Source organism: Protobothrops mucrosquamatus, unplaced genomic scaffold, assembly GCF_001527695.2.
Source record: "Protobothrops mucrosquamatus isolate PMUCROS unplaced genomic scaffold, P.Mucros_1.0 scaffold_294, whole genome shotgun sequence".
Classification (NCBI taxonomy): Eukaryota; Metazoa; Chordata; class Lepidosauria; order Squamata; family Viperidae; genus Protobothrops; species Protobothrops mucrosquamatus.
Window position 1 is genome coordinate 334,543 of NW_015386370.1, and position 18,990 is coordinate 353,532.

The 18,990-nt window shown below is 40.8% G+C and overlaps 1 protein-coding gene across 1 annotated transcript in view; it reads left to right on the forward strand.

The window, feature by feature from the left end:
• Positions 1-18,990, forward strand: part of RC3H1 (ring finger and CCCH-type domains 1) — a 76,805-nt gene that overhangs the window by 22,001 nt on the left and 35,814 nt on the right. Inside the window, exons 2-7 of the mRNA XM_015832001.1 lie at positions 10,571-10,932; positions 11,327-11,447; positions 11,938-12,177; positions 14,256-14,431; positions 14,642-14,842; positions 16,933-17,065. Of these exons, the coding sequence (XP_015687487.1) occupies positions 10,702-10,932; positions 11,327-11,447; positions 11,938-12,177; positions 14,256-14,431; positions 14,642-14,842; positions 16,933-17,065 (1,102 nt within the window). The 5' untranslated portion in view covers positions 10,571-10,701. The remainder of the gene's footprint in view (positions 1-10,570; positions 10,933-11,326; positions 11,448-11,937; positions 12,178-14,255; positions 14,432-14,641; positions 14,843-16,932; positions 17,066-18,990) is intronic.

The following is an 18,990-nucleotide window of genomic DNA, read 5'->3' on the forward strand; positions in this document are numbered from 1 at the left end:
CAGCCACAGCCACTCAGTCTTGGAAGGGTTGAGCCTGAGTCTGTTCCTCCCCATCCAGACCCGTACGGCCTCCAGGCAACGGGTCATCACGTCAAGGGCATCGTTGGGGTGGCCTGGGGTGGAAATGTACAGCTGCGTATCATCAGCGTACTGATGGAAATCCACCCCAAAGCCACGAATGATCTCCCCCAGCGGCTTTCTTCCCAAACATATAGAAGCTGCTTTTCCAAGACAGGGAAATAGTTCTAAGAAAACTCTTACAGGCAAAAAAAAGTGAGTAAAGAGAGGAGCCAAAAAAAGCCTCACCCGGATTCACCACGGTGGTTTCTCAATGCTTAGATGTTCTTTGACTTGCGGTTTGAAGCAGCTGGGTGATCGGCCATTTTACTGGCCGATCTTCCTTCTCCGTCGGCCCTCAGAGAAAGCTCGAACAGTTGGAGGAGCCGCCGCTCCTCCGCAGCCGAGCGAAGCCTTGTCAACAGAAGTCGCACCCTCCAGGGCAACTTTCGACCCGCATAAGGGTCTACCGGCGGAGGGAAAACTAGCCGACGAGGAGACGAGTCTCCCCGTGCGACTAGGGATGCCGCGAACCGGAACCGGAAGTGTAATATTCCATGTTCTGATAACACCATCCAAAGACGAATACAAGATATGGCCACAGATGTTATTCAACAAGTGGTGGAAAAGATCACAGCAGCAGAAAAATTTGCATTTCAGTTGGATGAAAGCACTGACATTGCTGGTGAAGCGCAATTAATTGTCTTTTTGCGTGTTCCTGATTTGGACGATATACTGAAACATGTATTATTTTGCCGCTCACTGCCTGGCAGAATGACTGGGGAAGAAATATTCACAATAATCGACAATTTTTTTCAGTGGATATGGAATATTATGGACTTGGTGTGTAGGAATTTGTTCTGATGGTGCAGCAGCTATTACAGGAAGAGCTTCGGGGGTGATAGCACCAGCTAAGGCAAGAAACAGTTCCATTGTTTCAAATCATTGCATCTTGCATAGACATGCACTTGCTTCTAAACGGATGAGCCCAGTGTTACATGAGACTTTGGAGGATGCTGCAAAAATAATAAATTTCATCAAAAGCCGGCCATTGAATGGACGTTTATTCTGGCAATTATGCAAGGATTTGGATTCTGAGCACAGCACTCTTTCATACAGAAGTACGTTGGTTATCAAGAGGTGAAACATTATTGAGGTTATTTGAGCTACGAGATGAAATGCACCTGTTCCTGACAAATGTTTCATCACCCCTAGCAGAAAAGTTTGAAAATGTCTTCTGGGTATCCTGCCTTGCCTATTTGGCTGACATATTTAAAAAGCTAAATGAACTTAGTCGTTGCAGGGCCACGGTCATAACGTGTTTGTTATGGAAGACAAAATTTATGCCTTCCACAAAAAAATCTCCCTGTGGATAGGACAAGTAAAAAAAAAGAAATATTTCATCATTTCCCAATGTGTCAGACTTTATAGAACTAAATTCTATTGTTGACACTGAGGATATTAAAACTGCCATCAAAAATCATTTGGAAAAATTGCACACCGAGTTTGCGTTGTATTTTCCTTGCTAGAATTTGTTGGGTTGTGTCACCCTTCATTATGGACAATGTTGTCAATTCTGACCTTTCCTCTCCAGAGTAAGAAGCACTTCTGGAATTGACATCAAACCGCAATTTGAAAGAACTTTTTATTGAAAAAACACTGACTGAGTTCTGGAGCCAAGTTGCAAAACTGTACCCGTAAGTGGGGGGAAAAGCTGCCGCAGCCTTACTGGCATTTGGTTCCACATACTTGTGCGAGAAGGCATTTTCTTCATCAACAAGCATAAAAACTAAAGAAAGGAATTGTCTTCAGCTGGAATCTGACTGAATTCTGTCAATAAGCACTCCCCAGCCACGAATGCAAAGATTAATGGCAGAGAAGTAGGCATACGTTTCCCATTAAAAGTGTGGTAAATGGGTGTACTTTATCACTTTTTTCCCTTTTTTGTCGCTAAGTTTTTTACACCTTGCTAAGTCACTGGTGGTTCTCGAATATTGTCATGTCCTAAAGGTGGTACAGTCTGTGAAAAGGTTGAAAAGCCCTGCTCTAGGGAACCCAGTGGCCATGGCAGGTGGGGGGTGCTGGGGCACCTAACGTTTTACTTGGTCTCACCTTGGTCTGGATCCTGATGCTGTGGGTCTTTGGTAGTGGTTCAGTTCGATGTCTAAGTTTATAGCTAGGCGGTACCATTCATGATGTTGGCCAGGAATCCCTCTGTAGGTGTACGCCTGGAATAAATCATGGTCCAAACCGGCCTTGAAGTGGTGAATCAGTGATCGGTCAGGCCACTGCCTGATCTGTCCAGCCACCCTTCAGAATTCTGTTGCGTATTCTTTAGCTGACTGGCCCCTCTGCTTCAAATTCTGGATGTCCTTCTTGGCTTGAAGGGCTTGGGATTCATCTTCAAATCTGGCTTTCAGCCCGTGCATAAACAGACTGAAGTCCCATAGCTCTGGTGCCTGCTCGTCCTACAGGCCAGTCACCCACTCAGTTGCTTCCCCTTCTAAGTTCACCGCCACTGTGTCAACCATTCTGGCCCCGTCTGGATAAGCATGGGCATAATGATTCATGTGAGCCCACACTTGATTCAGGAAAAAGGACAGTGTCATGGTTCCGACTAATGAAACACTTCAAAGAACTTCCAGGCATTGTTTATCCTAAAAAGTCTTTATTCATGTAACAAGATGTTGGCACGGCATGGATGGATGCCAAGATCTAAATTCCTCTCCCGTGAGCACATCATATTCCAGCCTTATTCCCCTCTTCTTATTTACAGTCATAAATCACGTTCTCCAATCAGTTTGACCCCTTCCCAGCATCATTTAAGTTAACTCTAAAAATACCACACAGCTCTGCATATTTTGTCAGAGCAAGAACATCCAATGTTAGCAGCGTTAACAGACAGCTTCTTGGGATCCCCGTCAAATGTGGGCTTGATTGGGGGCGGGTCTACAGGATGCTTCCCCCAGTAAGCTTGCTGTATGCCTGGCCTCTGGCGTTGAGGTCGCTGAAGGTCCCTGACGAGATCAATTTTTAATCTTGTGCCAGTCAAAGTGTGTCACCCACACTTATATGGCACAAAGGAGGGATTGTAGGAAGTCACACACACACCAGAGAAAGAAATATTTTGGGGAATATTAAAAAGGCAGAATATTATATTTCCCCAAAGGAATAATGGAGAAGAAACCTAAAAGGCAGAAACTTCTCCCTTTCCCCCAGCCAGAAACTCAGCAGGCCAGGTCTGTAGAAATGCAGATTTGATAATCCTTTCAGAAAGACTGGAGCCAGGAAGCTTGGAGCTGATGGGATTAGAAAGATAATGATCCCTAGAACCAGCAGCCCCTCACCCATCCAACACAGGACATAGCCACAGCTACAGGGAAGCAGGATATGACTTTTAGGATATAATAGGATTAAACCACCACCATCAGAATACAAAAAGGGCACACTGAACCTCAGGTCAAAGTTCATGCCACAGGAACAACTCCAAATACAAAAGCCCAAGAAGATATAAAAACCCACCACTCCCAGCTCCATGTGGTCAGCCGTATGTACTGTCACTGTACATGTACTGTCACTAAAGTTTCTGGCAACTAACAATAACAATAATAAAGTTGGAAGGGACCTTGGAGGTCATCTAGTCCAATCATCTGCTCAGGCAGGAAACCCTATACCATTTCAGACAAATGACTGTCCATTCTCTTCTTAAAAACTTCCAATGTTGAGCATTCACAGCTTCTGGAAGCAGGTTGTTTCACTGATTAATTGTTCTAACTGTCAGGAAATTTCTCCTTAGTTCTAGGTTGCTTCTCTCTTTCATTAGTTTCCATCCATTGCTTCTTGTCCTGCCTTCAGGTGCTTTGGAGAATAGCTTGACTCCCTCTTCTTTATGGCAACCCCTGAGATACTGGAACACTGCTACACTCTCGTACTTCTCTTCATTAAACTAGACATTAAACTAAATAAACAACCTTTTTTCTAAAGCAGTCCCCATTTTGTTTATTCCCAGCTTGGACTGGACCCTGATGAAGATTTTTCTTCAGCAATGGCTTGCCTTATTTTTTAAATGTCTTTCAAAATGCTTTAAATTCACCATTATATAGCTTCTGTATGCTCTACATACCTCAGTTTGAGAGGGAATAGTGAAGACATTAAAAATGCAAATAACTATACACAAAAAGGTTGCAGGGAGAGGTTATTTTTATTATGTATATGCATGATCCAAGAATAAGAATCAATTGGAATCATGTAGAAGATAGTTTACCGTAATTGATAAAGTGTCAATCCAACATATCTTGCAACACATTGTTAATGTTACTGTTATGCCCATTAGCTACAGCAGTAATGGATCATACTTAAGTCATTATGAGGTGGTTAAGTTGGCCTTTGTTCTTACTGGCCAATCACCTGACTTGTATGTGGTACTTATTTGAATAACCAGCCCTATATAAGAATACATCAAGGGACAAGACATTGGCATTTTGAGGCAGGCAGGGAGTTTTGGTGTTTAAAGCTTAAATTCAAGCAATGGCTGCTACTACCTGGAGAAGCAAGAAAAAGAGGCAGCTATACCGGAGGCAAAGAAACAGGGCTCAGTATAGACAGAGAAACCCTAGGGTGGAAAAGAGAAGTGCAAGGCATGCAAAACGTGTCTATGGAAAGAAAATCTCCAGAAAGTCTCCCAGGAAAATGCAGAAGATGAAGCTTGACAGTGTCCGAATGACCAATGAGGCACAAAATATCTTGCATTTTTGTGTGCACGACCTCTACAAGAAAGTGTCCTTGGCAGCTGAGCGATTGAGAAAGAAAAAGCGTCATGTCTCTATTACTGTCTCAGATGTAAGAAATGCTCTGAAAAAAATCATGCCAAAGAAGTATGACAGAAAGTCTGTATCCTCCATGTCATGCCGTTAGAAAATAATCTCTTCCCTCTCCTACAATAGACTTAGAAATGAAGGAATAAAAAGGAAGGGGAGAATCACCAATCTGAGATAAAATCAAATGCTTTGCCTGCCTGAAAAAACAATACCTTCAAATTTCCAAGCAATCCTGTGACCTATCTTTTATTACTAGATCAACATCATTACTATAATGAACTCAAGAATAAACAGAGTCTGGCAATGATGATGATTATCATATTGCTGTTGTACTGAATTAGAGAGATAACTTACCTGTTGTTGGAGAAAAATTACTTCCAAAAGTTGTGGAATACCAAGGACTCTGATTAGCCATATGGACATGTGAGAAATACCCTGAAGGGAGATATATTCCCCTTTTCAATAAAACAGGATTTGTGCAGGATAATACATCTTAATATGTGTCTTTTATATTGGGATAATGATGGCATGTTTATCAGGCTGTGTTTGCATGTCATTCAGTCTCTAGAGCTTATAACTTTGATCTCTGGTAATGTTCTGAATGCAATCACTAAGTTGAAATTGTCTATGACTGCTGTCTTTGTAGAATTTATAGGTTGCAATATAAGTCATTTTGCTGTAAAATTTATCTGTTACTATAACTTTGTGTTTTTAAACGTGGTAGAAAAGATGCTTTTATGCCATTCTGTTTGAGAGGCGTGTATCTGAGTACATGTTCAGATTGATATATTTATTCAGCAAATATATTTTAAATATCAATCAGATAATAAATGTTATTTTTGAAGTTTCTGTCCCTTCTCCAGTGTTCCCACTATATCTTCCATTAGATAAAGTTATTGCAGACATACGATTTTGAATTTGAAGCATTTACAATTTGAATGCTTCATTGGTTTTTTTAGGTGTCATATGTGAAAATTTGATATTATATTAATAGTTTAAATATTTATAAATTATAGATTCAAAAGTGCCTGACTTAATATCTAAAAAGTATTTCAGTTCATTTCAAAGTATTAGTCCAAAACAGGTTATAAAGAGACAGTGTTTCTGTCCCTAAAAGGTGTACTCTTCAGTATTTTATCCTTCTCTGCTGTATGTGCATCTTTTGTTTATTTCTCATCCTTCAAAGCACAAAATAAAGAAGAGTACAAAAGTTTCCCCTCAGCCCTTTGTTTCTTCTTTGGGTGTCAGTAGTGGGGAGAAAAAAGCAAATAGACCTGAGGAACTGAGAAAGACTGGAGAGGTGAAATTATAAGGAAAAGGAACAACTGAGATTTGAAGGTAGAACTTTGAAATTGCCTGATAAGTCAATTACAAACGAAACATTGTTTTAAAGATAACTAGTTGTTAGAATGAAGCAGATTGTTTGAGAAATATGTGGAACCATATATTTTCACTAGAAGTGGTGGAAAAATAGCTGCTTCTGAGATTCAGAAAACAGTAGCAATGAAAGGTGATGGGGAACAAAACAAGACATCTAAAAAGCAGTTATGTATATGGTGAAAAACAAAATTGAAATAATCTTTGTGTTGTGATGGTGCTGAATGACTGATACTTACGATCGATCCCCAAAGTTCGCTGGAACTTTGTGCCTGTACGGCCACATAATCATGAATTGTGCGCCTGGCAACCAGTTTGCGCTTAACGATTGTTGCAGCATCCCAGAGTCACATAATCACCATTTGCAACCTTCTTTGCCAACTTTCCACAAGTAATCAATGGGGAAGCCAGAAGGGAAGGTTGCAAGTCAGTCTTGTAAGTCCCCCTGGCCTTCCTCCACTCACATTGGTCCTTGGCCTTCCTGTGCTCATGCTGCGTCACATCATCCAGCCTCTGCTCCCATGCAGCCTGCACCAGCTCCCCCCTCAATGCCTTCCCCCAACTCATGCGCAGCTTGCAACATCCTTCCCAGAAGTGCCTCCCCTGGCATTTCCCACCCCTCTGCAGTACCCCTGCATATTCCTTATCTGGGACTTACACCACTTCCAACTTAATGACCAATATATCTTAGTTTATGACAGCAACTGGGACTGTTGGGATTGTTGTCATTAAGTGATACAGTGACATGACATTATGCTTTACGACCACATCATTTAGTGAATGGCAATCCTGCTCCCAATTGCCATCATAACCTGAGGACTGCCTGTATTGTTACATTATTGTCATTCCTTATCTGTGTCTTAACTAAATGATCCTACTGTTCTAAATACTAGTAATGTAAATTTAAAAACCACTTGTGTTATTTGGGATTTTTAATATACAATGTCCTAACTTATGACTAGTCATTTAACAACTATTTGAAGTTATGACAGCTTGGAATGTGAAAAAATGGAAAAGGTTCTCACAAGCCTTAAATGTTAAAGACTTGATGTATGTAGCACAGATGTTGAATTTGTTCCTATTCTTTAACATATACACACAATTAATGGAGGAGGTGATTCATAACATTCATTCATACCATTCATCTACTCCAGGGGTGTCAAACTGTGGGCCAGGTGCGTCATGCCGAAATCGCGCCCACATCATTGCCGGCAATGGGGGAAAAGTCGTAATACGTCATGGCACATCACATGACGTTGCAAGTTTGACACCCCTGGTCTACTCTGAGGGAACTATTGATGATGTCATTCAATAACTGGAGTCTAGATGAGGAGTGATGAAATGAGACTTAAGTTCTCTTGATCAGAAATTGTATTTATTTAACATGTTATGCTGCCACAAAAATTACTCTTGGCAGCTCATACAAAAATATAAGACAAACTTGTATAAAAATTGTAAATACAACATTACCAAAATAGAGAATAAAAGATGGCAGCTCAAATTGGGGGAAGGCTCAAATTGGGGGAAGGCTCTCTGAAAAAGCTCAAGCTTCAGAATCTTGTGAAAGTTGAAGTAGAGATTTTGATATGGATGGGGTTATATTTTCCTGAAGAATTAGCTCATAGTTTATATGTCTGTATTCCTAGATAGAAATAGGTTGGCCATGAAACATTGATAAGCAGTCACTTTAACCCCTTAAAAAGCCAGAATATAAGTGATTATATTTGCCATGCTGCATGATATGTTGTATATTTGGGAATAGTCTAGTGTATTTGCATATAATCGTAAGATATAGATATTATGATAAATAGATTGAATTACTTTTTCTATTGTTTCATTTTTTATGACAAATTAACAAAGGAAATAATAGATATAGCAACTAAATTTGGAGTACTTTTATAAAGTACATTTTCTTTAGTAATTAATAACATTTTCCTCTTCTACTTAGTTTGTTCTACTAATCAGCTTGAAATGAAAATTCTTTTTCCTTCTAATTGTATGCATTATGTGGAGAACTCTGCAAAAAAGGAACATGTCATATTTAATTATCGAAGTTGGCAGTGAGACTTCCATAGCTATAGTATGACTATGTGGTAGTCATTAACCCCATTTTAAAAAGTTTTTATCTTAGCTTTATTAATAGTTTTGAATGACCAAAATGATAATGAAAGAACCACATATGATTTTTGCTGGACAAACATTCTCTATGATTATGATCCAGGAGGAAAATGTTAGCAACATGATGGCTATATATAAGTCTACAAAACAATTGGTTTATTTGAAGAATGAGAGTGATAACTAAGCATTTACTTAGGAAAGAAGTTTCAGTATTTTGAGATAGATGAATGGATTTGTAGAAGGTGTCCATTTGTGTGTACACAGAGCAAAGGGTGTAGGATACAATGTGATGTCATATTCTGAATGTGGACAGGCATTTGTTTAGCAGTGTTGTGTAAATGGGGTGGTTTCTCCTACTTTTCACTAGTCAGAAGAACAAGACAAGGATGTCCACTTTCACTCTTGCTGTTTAATATCTGAGCGGAACCTTTGTTTTGTGTTATTAGATAACATAGAGAGATCTAAGAAGTACACAATTCAGTTGAAGATTGGTTTTGTTTAATGTTATTCGTTTATTTCTAAACTTCACACTATTATTCCAGTGTTGATGCAAAAGATAGATGCCGTTAGCAAAATAGTAGGATACTCTAGTCTAGTCCAAATCAGAATTAATGCAAATTGGTGAAAATTGGGTTACCCATCCATTTAAGTAATATTCAGTGCTTTTTTTGTTAAAAAAAAGGTGCTTTACAACTGCATTATTTAGCCAGGAAATTCTGGTCCCAATAGGGCTTACCTACATGAAAAAAAAAATAGAGTGCAGTGGGATAGGGTTTGTGTAGTAAAATAAGATTTAGGACCAAGAATGAATGTGGACTAAATGAATACAGATTGAATAGAAAAGTGAGTGACCAACATAAAAGAAGTATATTGACATGGTTTGATCATATTGTACACAAAATAAATATATGAAAACAGAGTGAATATATGTAGAAGAAGGTGAAGATCAAAAAATTGGAGGTTAATTGAGATAAGAATGAAAAATTTAAAGAACCCAAATCATTGAATAAAGAGTATGTGGATGTAATTTCCAAAGAGAGTTTTGGAAATATAAAAAGGGTGACAATGTGTCATTTATTAATTAATGACTAAGAAATTCCCTTTAAATTTTGTTTAGTTCCAGCATAATTGCATTATTTATTAGAATGAAAGTACCACTTTGTGTGTATTGTCGATGCACTTTAAAAATGAAATTTTATTACTAAACTGTACACTGAAAAATGTGAATTCTGCAACTTGCATAAATTATATTACAAGTTGTTCTTGTTTGGAACCAGCAAATCATTTGTTAAGCAAAGATGTTGCTAGGTGGAACCACTGTGCTTATGATCTCGCTTCAATTTTCCATTGCTTTACAGACCTGCAAAGGTGGGAATGAGAAAATTGGTTATAGGGTTAAATTTTCATTACCGTCGTAACTGCAAATAGTCACTAAATGAGGCAGTCATTAAACAAGCTTGTATTGCACTTTGCTGCCTGTGTCATCCACAGCTAACCTTTACAGTCTTCTGCTACTGCTGACAAGGCACATAATCAGGCCTTGCCTTTTGAGAAGCAGTTACTAGCTACATCTGATATCAGGAAGAAGGCCATGCACGCCCAGCAGCACTGGGAGGAAGATGTCAGCCAAAGCCCGTTGGAGTTGTAGAGTACAGGGAGACAGGGCAGAGATGGGTGGGAGGGGGGGAGATGAGAGGATGTGAGGAGTTGAAGGGCACCCCACGCTGGTAAATGCAGGTGGGCTGCTAAGCATCCCAAATTTGATAATGTGACCAAAGGGGCCACCACAACAGATATAACTTCAAGGACTGACCATGAATATTTTTGTTCAGTTGTATCTTAGAATTAGAAAATTTTAAATAAAATGTTATTAGAAAATAAACTATTATCTGACATAGCTTGTAGTTTGCATGTACTTCAGCGTGGCTTAATAAAACTCAGGGAGGCAACTTTATAACTCTTTTCCTAAAAATAGCCAATGGGATAGTTTTCTCTTAAAAAGATTGAGCAATATTAAGTGAGTTATCACAATACTTTGTTAAACACAGAAAAAAACTTGATTAATCGTGAGAAAGCAATGGAAGTCACTGTACCGTATACACCAATTCTGTCTTATGTATAGAATAGATGAATTATTTTTCAGTAATATTTCACATAAAATCTGCATCAGCTAATTTTATTTTTTTTTATTTACTTTTTAGGTTATATTTCACACTATGTGCTGACTGTCTGTACTTACAGAAAATATTTAAAAACAGTTTTTTTTTCAAAATAAATTTGATTCCAGTGGAATCTGCTTTAGATTTTGTCTTGTGAAGTAACTCCTGAAGCAATGCCTGTACAAGCTCCACAATGGACGGATTTTCTCTCCTGCCCTATTTGCACACAAACATTCGACGAAACGATCCGGAAACCCATCAGTCTAGGTTGTGGCCACACAGTCTGCAAGATGTGCCTGAACAAGCTCCATCGGAAAGCATGTCCTTTCGACCAGACCACTATCAATACAGACATAGAACATCTTCCTGTGAACTCAGCTTTGCTGCAGCTTGTGGGTGCTCAAGTAAGGGAATGTTTCCTTGGTCTCCTGCTTTGGATTTTTTTTTATAACTAGTTGACATTTATTTCATCAAATAAGCAAGTGTGTTTTTTAAAAATTACAGAAAAAATAAATAATGAACAAATGTAACAAACCATACATTTTCAAACATATAAGCTTGTTTTGTAGTTTTGAAAGCAATGTGTTCTGTCTTGAACGTATTTGTGTATAAAATAGTATGGAATCACATATTTTTTCTTTTTGTAGAAATAACTGCTTTGTCTCCTTCAAGACAGGAATAGACAGTTAATGAAAAGTGAGGAATTGCACATAGGTTTTGCAGGCATAGGTGGGAGAAATAAAAACTTAAAAGTAACCATTTCTTAATGTATTTGTAATATTCTTACGTTTTCTACAGATGCCAGAACAGCAACCAATAACTCTACGCAGTGGTGCTGAAGATACTAAACATTATGAGGAAGCCAGGAAATGTGTGGAAGAACTAGCCTTATACCTTAAACCACTCAGCAGTGCAAGAGGTAAATCATGCTTGTCATCCTTTTGCCATGTTTTAGTATAACAACATGTGTAAAGAATCTCCAATTAAGAAAACAAGTGCTGAAGCAAGTAATCTTGAAAAAATGTAAAAAAAAAAACAAAAAAACCCGCAAAAACCTACCATACTTCCTTCCCTTCCCACCTTCCTTCAGCTTTTATGGTATTATGTGGTATTTATGACATTTGGTGTCCTGAAAGGAACCAGCTCACTTCTAACTGGAGCAAATGGTGTTATTGTTTCACAGCAGTTAATTTGAACATGAACAAAATTTCAAGGCAGACGAAATTGTACCTTGAAGAAATTCTGAAGAATAATGTACAGATAAAATGTTTTCCTCAGCAGATCTAAATACCATAACATTTTTAACTCTTGCATACTATTTGAATAATTAGCCTCAAATAGATTGTATGCAACTTTTGCATTGCTCTCAAGAAATTCAGAAATAACAACTTTTTTTCTCTGTATAAAAGGTGTGGGATTGAACAGCACAACTCAGAGTGTGCTTAGTCGGCCCATGCAAAGGAAGCTTGTGACATTAGTCCATTGCCAGCTGGTGGAAGAAGAAGGGCGGATCCGAGCTATGCGTGCAGCACGATCTCTGGGTGAAAGAACTGTTACTGAGCTTATTCTTCAGCACCAGAATCCTCAGCAATTATCTTCAAACCTTTGGGCTGCAGTGAGGGCTAGAGGCTGTCAGTTCCTTGGACCAGGTATGTATCAGGGAAAATGGTTTTCTGTCGGTGAGAAGATCAGTTCTGATATGAGCAGAAATGCTTTACCTACCGTATTTTTCGCTCTATAAGACGCACCTGACCATAAGACGCACATATCTCCTTGATTAGTTTCCACCCATTGTTTCTTGTCTCGCCTTCTGGGGCTTTGGAAAATAAATTGATCCCCTCCTCTTTGTGGCAGCCCCTCAAATACTGGAATATTGCTATCATGTCAACCCTAATCCTTTCCTCTTGACTGGCCATACCCATTTCCTGCAACCGTTCTTCGTATGTTTTAGTCTCCAGGCCTTGACATTTTAGTCTCTCCCATCTCCCAGCAGAAAATTACAGGTAGCAGTTTTAAATCACGCAGCATAAGGATAATAACATTTGGAAAGAGAAAGAATATGCTGCAGCAGCCAACATGTTCCAGCCTTGTCCCTTTGCTTCCTCCAGGCTTCTCCCCCAGCCTGCCTTCCACTCACCTTCCATTTGCTGTTTCGAGCCTGGGAAGAACACTCCTCCATCCTCCTATGGGTGAGAAGGAAAAGGAAGTTCCTCGGCCCTTCTCCTCTCCGCGACTTCCTTTCTAGCAATACTCGATGGTGTTGTGTTAGAGCGCCACCTAGTGACGTAAGGCTTCCCTGCCAGTATATGCTCTCCTCCCCTGCACTCAGGCTTCAGCTCCAGGCAGCATTCGCTCCATAAGACGCACAGACATTTCCCCCCACCTTTTGGGGGAGAAAAAGTGCGTCTTATAGAGCGAAAAATACGGTATTTTCTATATTTGAACAATTTAAAGCATTTAAAAAAAAACAATTTCTTTTTAATGATATTGTGGTTTATTTCTACTTTACATTGCACAGATTTGACAGGTTTTACTAAAGTCTTACTAAATGTTCAGCTATACAGTAGAAGGGTGTTTTATTAAATTGTTTAAAGATTCAGTATAGGCTCCAGCAGTACCAGATAAAGTAATCCTGGAAAAAGTCTCCCAAATGTAAACTAACAAAATTCAGACTTCAAGAAAAATATAAAGTAATATTTAATAATTTTCCACTAATTTAGTTGTAAAAATTCAGCATTACAATTCAGCACCAACTTTTGGAATTAGTTGTTACCCAAAGCTCTCCTAGCAGCCTTCCGTAGCCTGGGTATCCTTCAGACATATGAACTTCAGTTTCAGAATGCCCCTCCAGTAATTGGTGAGTTCTGCCTTAGGGGACACAAAGTAGCACTCAAGGCTCATTTCTTAGTTGCAAGAGGCAACACAATCAACAGCTTACACTGATTTATTCATTCATTACAGAGAATCCTCAACTTACAACCACAGTTGATCCCAAGGCAGTTGATCAACCACAGTTGATCCCAAGGCAGTTTTTAAGTCATTTGTGCCCCATTTTATGATTTTTTTTGTTAAGTGATCACTGTAATTGTTAAGTGAATCATGCAGTTGTTAAGTGAATCTGGCTTCCCTCATTGATTTTGTTTGTCAGAAGCTCCCTAGGAAGGTTGCAAATGACAAAATCTCAAGACCCCAGGATGATGCAACCATCATAAATACATGCCAGTTGCCAGGCACCCAAAGTTTGATAACGTGACTGTGGGGATGCTGCACAGAATAAGAATTGGTCATAAGTCATTTTTTTTCAGTGCCATTGTGACTTTGAACAGTCATAAAATGAATGGTTGTAAGTCGAGGACTACCTGTATTAAATATTGCAATATGTATTGGACTGAAATATTCAGTGGCATAATTAATCCTATGTTGAACTATTTGCAATAAAGAATATACTTGGGGTTTTTAGTATTTACTTTTTTTTGTAGGTTTGTCTTTGCACTCGATCATTCCTATTTTTAAAACCATGTCATAAACAAACTAGTAACCAGAAGATTGTCTAGTTCCTTCTAATGCAAGTAAATTGTTCTCTAGGGGAAGGACATATTTTCTACCACAATCCTGATGTAACTTGGAGATTTCTGTAACTCCTAATATAATTGCTAATTTTGTAGAATTTGTAATAACTTTAAGAAAATCCTATATTAATCCTGTGATGGTCCTCTTGATTTTCCAGCGATGCAAGAGGAAGCTCTGAAGTTAGTTCTTTTAGCTTTAGAAGATGGATCTGCTTTATCTCGAAAAGTTTTGGTTCTCTTTGTGGTACAGAGGTTGGAGCCACGATTTCCTCAGGCTTCTAAAACCAGCATTGGGCATGTTGTCCAGCTTCTTTACAGAGCCTCCTGTTTCAAGGTACAAAAGAACTTAAGTGCTTGTGGATTTTCTTTATCTTGTAGTTATATCCATTTATTAATTGTCTGTGTTTTTGTGAACTTCTTTTGCACAAATGGCTGATGTAAAAAGTTCCACAGAATTATCATTTGCAAGAGAGAAACTTAATTAGGCACACTTACTTTTTTGGGTTATTACTTTATCTTACTTTAATAGTTTTGCCTCCACCAGGTGACTAAACGTGATGAGGATTCCTCCCTAATGCAACTGAAGGAGGAATTCAGAACATATGAAGCTCTGAGACGAGAACATGATTCCCAAATTGTACAAATTGCTATGGAGGCTGGTTTGCGGATAGCTCCAGATCAGTGGTCTTCATTGCTGTATGGAGACCAGTCTCACAAATCCCACATGCAGTCCATTATTGACAAGGTAGTATCTCTTTAAATCATTATCCTTTTGTTTCTCAATCAATTTTAAAAATGTATAAAAATTGTAAAGAGAAATTCATATTTATATGTGAAATGCACCACATTCCAATCTTTTCCATTCCAACTTTGTACAGGTAGTCCTCGACTTACAACTATTCATTTAGTGACTGAAGTTAACAATGGCACTGAAAAAAGTGACTTCTCTTTTTCACACTTAACAACTGTGGCAGCATACCCATGGTCACATAATCAAAATTCCTGCATTTGACAACTGACATGTATTTATGACGATTGCAGTGTCCCAAGGTCATGTGATCACCTTTTGCAACTTTTTGTCAAGCTAAGTCATTGGGGATGCCAGATTCATTAAACAGCCATGTTACTAACTTAACAACTGCAGTGATTCATTTAACAACTTGGCAAGAAAATTGTAAAATGAGGCAAAACTCACTTAACAACTGTCTTGCTTAGCAATGGAAATTTTGGAATCAATTGTGGTCGTAAGTTGCAGACTACCTGTAGTGGAAATGCCTACCAGGCATGTGATCTGCAGGGCGGGGCAGGGCTTTCAGGGACCGAAGAAAGCCCCTCCAGCGGCAGACGCGGCTGATGCATGGTGGCAGTGGAGGCCTTTCGCCATCACTTGCCCCTGGCTCTGAAACGGGAGGGGGATTGGGTAAGGCGACCGAGCTTCCCCTGCCCATCCTCTAGCAGGGCTTTTCAACCTTTTCACCCATTGTACCACTTTTAGGATATGGCAACATCCGAGTACCACCAGTCGCCTAGCAAGGTGTCAAAAACTTGATGACCAAAAAAAAGGGAAAAAAAGTGATAAAAGTACAGGTACTTCTCAACTTACAACAGTTCACTTAGTGACTGTTCGAAGTTACAATGGCACTGAAAAAGTGCCTCCCAAGCCACAGCTGAGCAAGACACCTGCCTGCCCACCAGCGCTCTTCCTCCTGTTTGAAGTTTTCATTGTGAGCATTTCTGTTGAGGATTGACAGCGGGGGTGGGGTGGGGGGTATTTGGTTTTTATTCCCCCCCGTCTGCTGGGTGGTTGCAGCAGGTTTTGGTCACGTCACATGACCCTGGGACATTGTGACCGTCATAAATATGAATCAGTTGCCAAGCATCTGAATGTAAATCACAAGACCCTGGAGATGCTGCAACATTCCAACTGATCGGCGCTTCTTCTGGGCTCAGCAGAAGCGCCAGGATCAGTGCTGCTTTCCAGCTGATTGGTGCTTCTTCAGAGCTTAGCAGAAGCACCAGGATCAGCGCCGAGCTCCAGCTGGAGCCTGGCGCTGATCCTGGCACTTCCACTGAGCCCTGACAGCCCCCAAGAAGCACCGATCAGCTGGAATGCGGCACTGATCCTGGCTCTTCCGCTGAGACCTGACAGCCCTGCAGCTCCAGCCGTCTCTCGCTCAGGCTTGTGCGGTGCTACCACCGGTTCAGCCCATTCCCCTCCCCCATTACCACTTTTCTAGGATGGTCGCGTACCACCTGCCAGGTGCCAATGTACCACAGGTGGTACCCGTACCACTGGTTGAAAAGCCCTGCTCTGTAGCATAGTAGTCTGGCTCAGGTGGGGAGTGAAAGGGAAGAGGTGGGCGAGCAGCCAGGTCATTGAATGGGCGGCAGAGGTCGCTGGCTGCAGGGGTCTGAGGTAAGTGGGTGCAGGGCACATGGGCCAGCTCCACCGCCCCCCACTTGCCTTGCCTCATTTCATGGCAGCGGCAGCGGTGCAACAGGCACTCTCCTGCCCTGTTGCGACTGCGAGCAACCAGACGGTAGGATGGAGTGGGCAGGAGGCTAATCATTTTTTTCACTTTTGTCTTACAATACCATTTTTTTTCTTGATTAGAAAATTATTTTAGTGTGTTTGTATACTCTTTTCTACTATTATTAGGAATTAATGCTCTTGCAGTATTTCTGGACAAGACATCAAATTTTGGAACACAAAGTGCTTTATATCAAGTCACAAATAATGAAAATAATGCTAACATGTATTTTCCAATGGGGTTTGATTGGGGTGTCTATGTGGACAGAAAGCATTTCTAATTATTAGTATGTGAATGTGTTAAGTTGCAGACCCCAGCCTCTTTTGCACAGAGTGTTCAGGAATTAACAATTGCTCTCCAGAGAACTGGTGATCCAGCTAATTTGACCCGGCTTCGACCCCATCTTGAACTTCTTGCAAATATTGATCCCAGTCCAGGTAAATTTGGATGGATGGATGGATGGATGGATGGATGGCAGAAGCTTCTGTGGACTAGAGCCAGTTTCATCAATTTTATGAAACTATATTTTTTGACCAGCAGTTCCAAATTGTTCTTGTATGTGGACTACAAGTTTTGTAGATCTGTGTATATTCTCCAGCACTGAGATGGAGACTCCACCATTGGGTAGTAGACTGTATTCCTGCCCAATCAGATCAAGTCAGCCAAAGTTGCCACGCCCGTCCTGGACCGTGATCTTCAGTCTTTGACTTGATCTTGCCCAGGACAGACGTTGCAAGTTTGGCTCTAGGCAGGTACAGTCAGTGGTGGATCTCCATTCCCTTTCCAANATTAATTATTTTGATGTTCTTCCAATTTTTGTGTCTTCCCCTTTGGCTTCTTTTCTGTTTGGAATATAATATAGTTGTTAATGAAGACTTTTCCTCACTTGTAATGGAATAATAGGTTATGAGAATGAAAACAGAAAAAATATGTTATAGGCAGTTGAACATAATGCTAATTTTTCTTACTCTGTATGTATAGATTCTTCTCCAGCACTGAGATGGAGACTCCACCATTGGGTAGTAGACTGTATTCCTGCCCAATCAGATCAAGTCAGCCAAAGTTGCCACGCCCGTCCTGGACCGTTGGTCTCCAGTCTTTGACTTGATCTTGCCCAGGACAGACGTTGCAAGTTTGGCTCTAGACAGGTACAGTCAGTGGTGGATCTCCATTCCCTTTCCAATTAAATTCAAAAATTCATCTGTGCTTGCACTCAATTCGATTTCCTCACCTCCCCTCAGCGATCCCTGTGAGTATTTACAAGGAGACTAACGGCTGTTAGTCTCACTGCTCATTATTGCATAGGATTGGGCCTGCAGGGAATCGAACGGGCCTGTTCTTTCCCGACGGGAGTCCAACGGCTGTTGGACTCGGAACGCCTCTAGCCTAACGGAGCTGGCGGCTGCGGCTCCGTAGGCTTGTTAAACGGGAAGAAATCGGCCCGAGAGGCTTTTCCCTTCGATCGATCCGGCCTCAATCCGCCAGGACTCGGCTGTTGCTTCCTCAGGCTCAAGCTTTCACGGAGCCCGTGGCTGCGGCTCTGTGGGCGCGGGCGCGTTTTTTCGTGCCGGGTAAAAGGGGGGAGGTTTCCGGAGTGACTTCGGCACCGTTTCTTCCTTGCGGGGCTGCGGCTGCAGTCCCCTTCGAGCAATTGTGAGTTTCTAAAATTTCTATTTGGATTGCGGAGGGGCGCGCGAGCGCGCGCTTGGCCTCCACGACAATCGCCGATTTTTCGGAGGCCATCGGGGACTGAGTAAAAGTTATTTTTTCCCGATTCCTCCATTCCTTGCTTTCGGAGATTATCGGGGACTGAGTAAAAGTTATTTTTCCCCGATTCCTCCGTTCTTTGTTAATCGGCGTGCGAGGCTCCTCAGAGTGCGGGGGGGGAGAGGTGGAAACAGTTCCCCGGCCCTGCCCGTGTCAGACGCCATCTTGAGCCTCGTGGTCCTTGCTTAGGCCGCGGCGGCCATTTTGGGACCTCAATTTTCTCAAAAAAAGTTTTTTTTTTTTTTTTGCATTGTTTATTCAGTGAAGAGAATTAATCTGATTGGGTGCTGGCACAGTTCCAGTTACACAAACAAGTTCCACTCCTTTCTACAAGGGTGGTCATACTGGGTGGTCATATTTCTGTAGGGAGGTAGGCCGCCATCTCAGTAAGGCCGCCATTCTCCAGCACTGAGATGGAGACTCCACCATTGGGTAGTAGACTGTATTCCTGCCCAATCAGATCAAGTCAGCCAAAGTTGCCACGCCCGTCCTGGACCGTTGGTCTCCAGTCTTTGACTTGATCTTGCCCAGGACAGACGTTGCAAGTTTGGCTCTAGGCAGGTACAGTCATTTGGTGGATTTTCCAGTCCCTTTC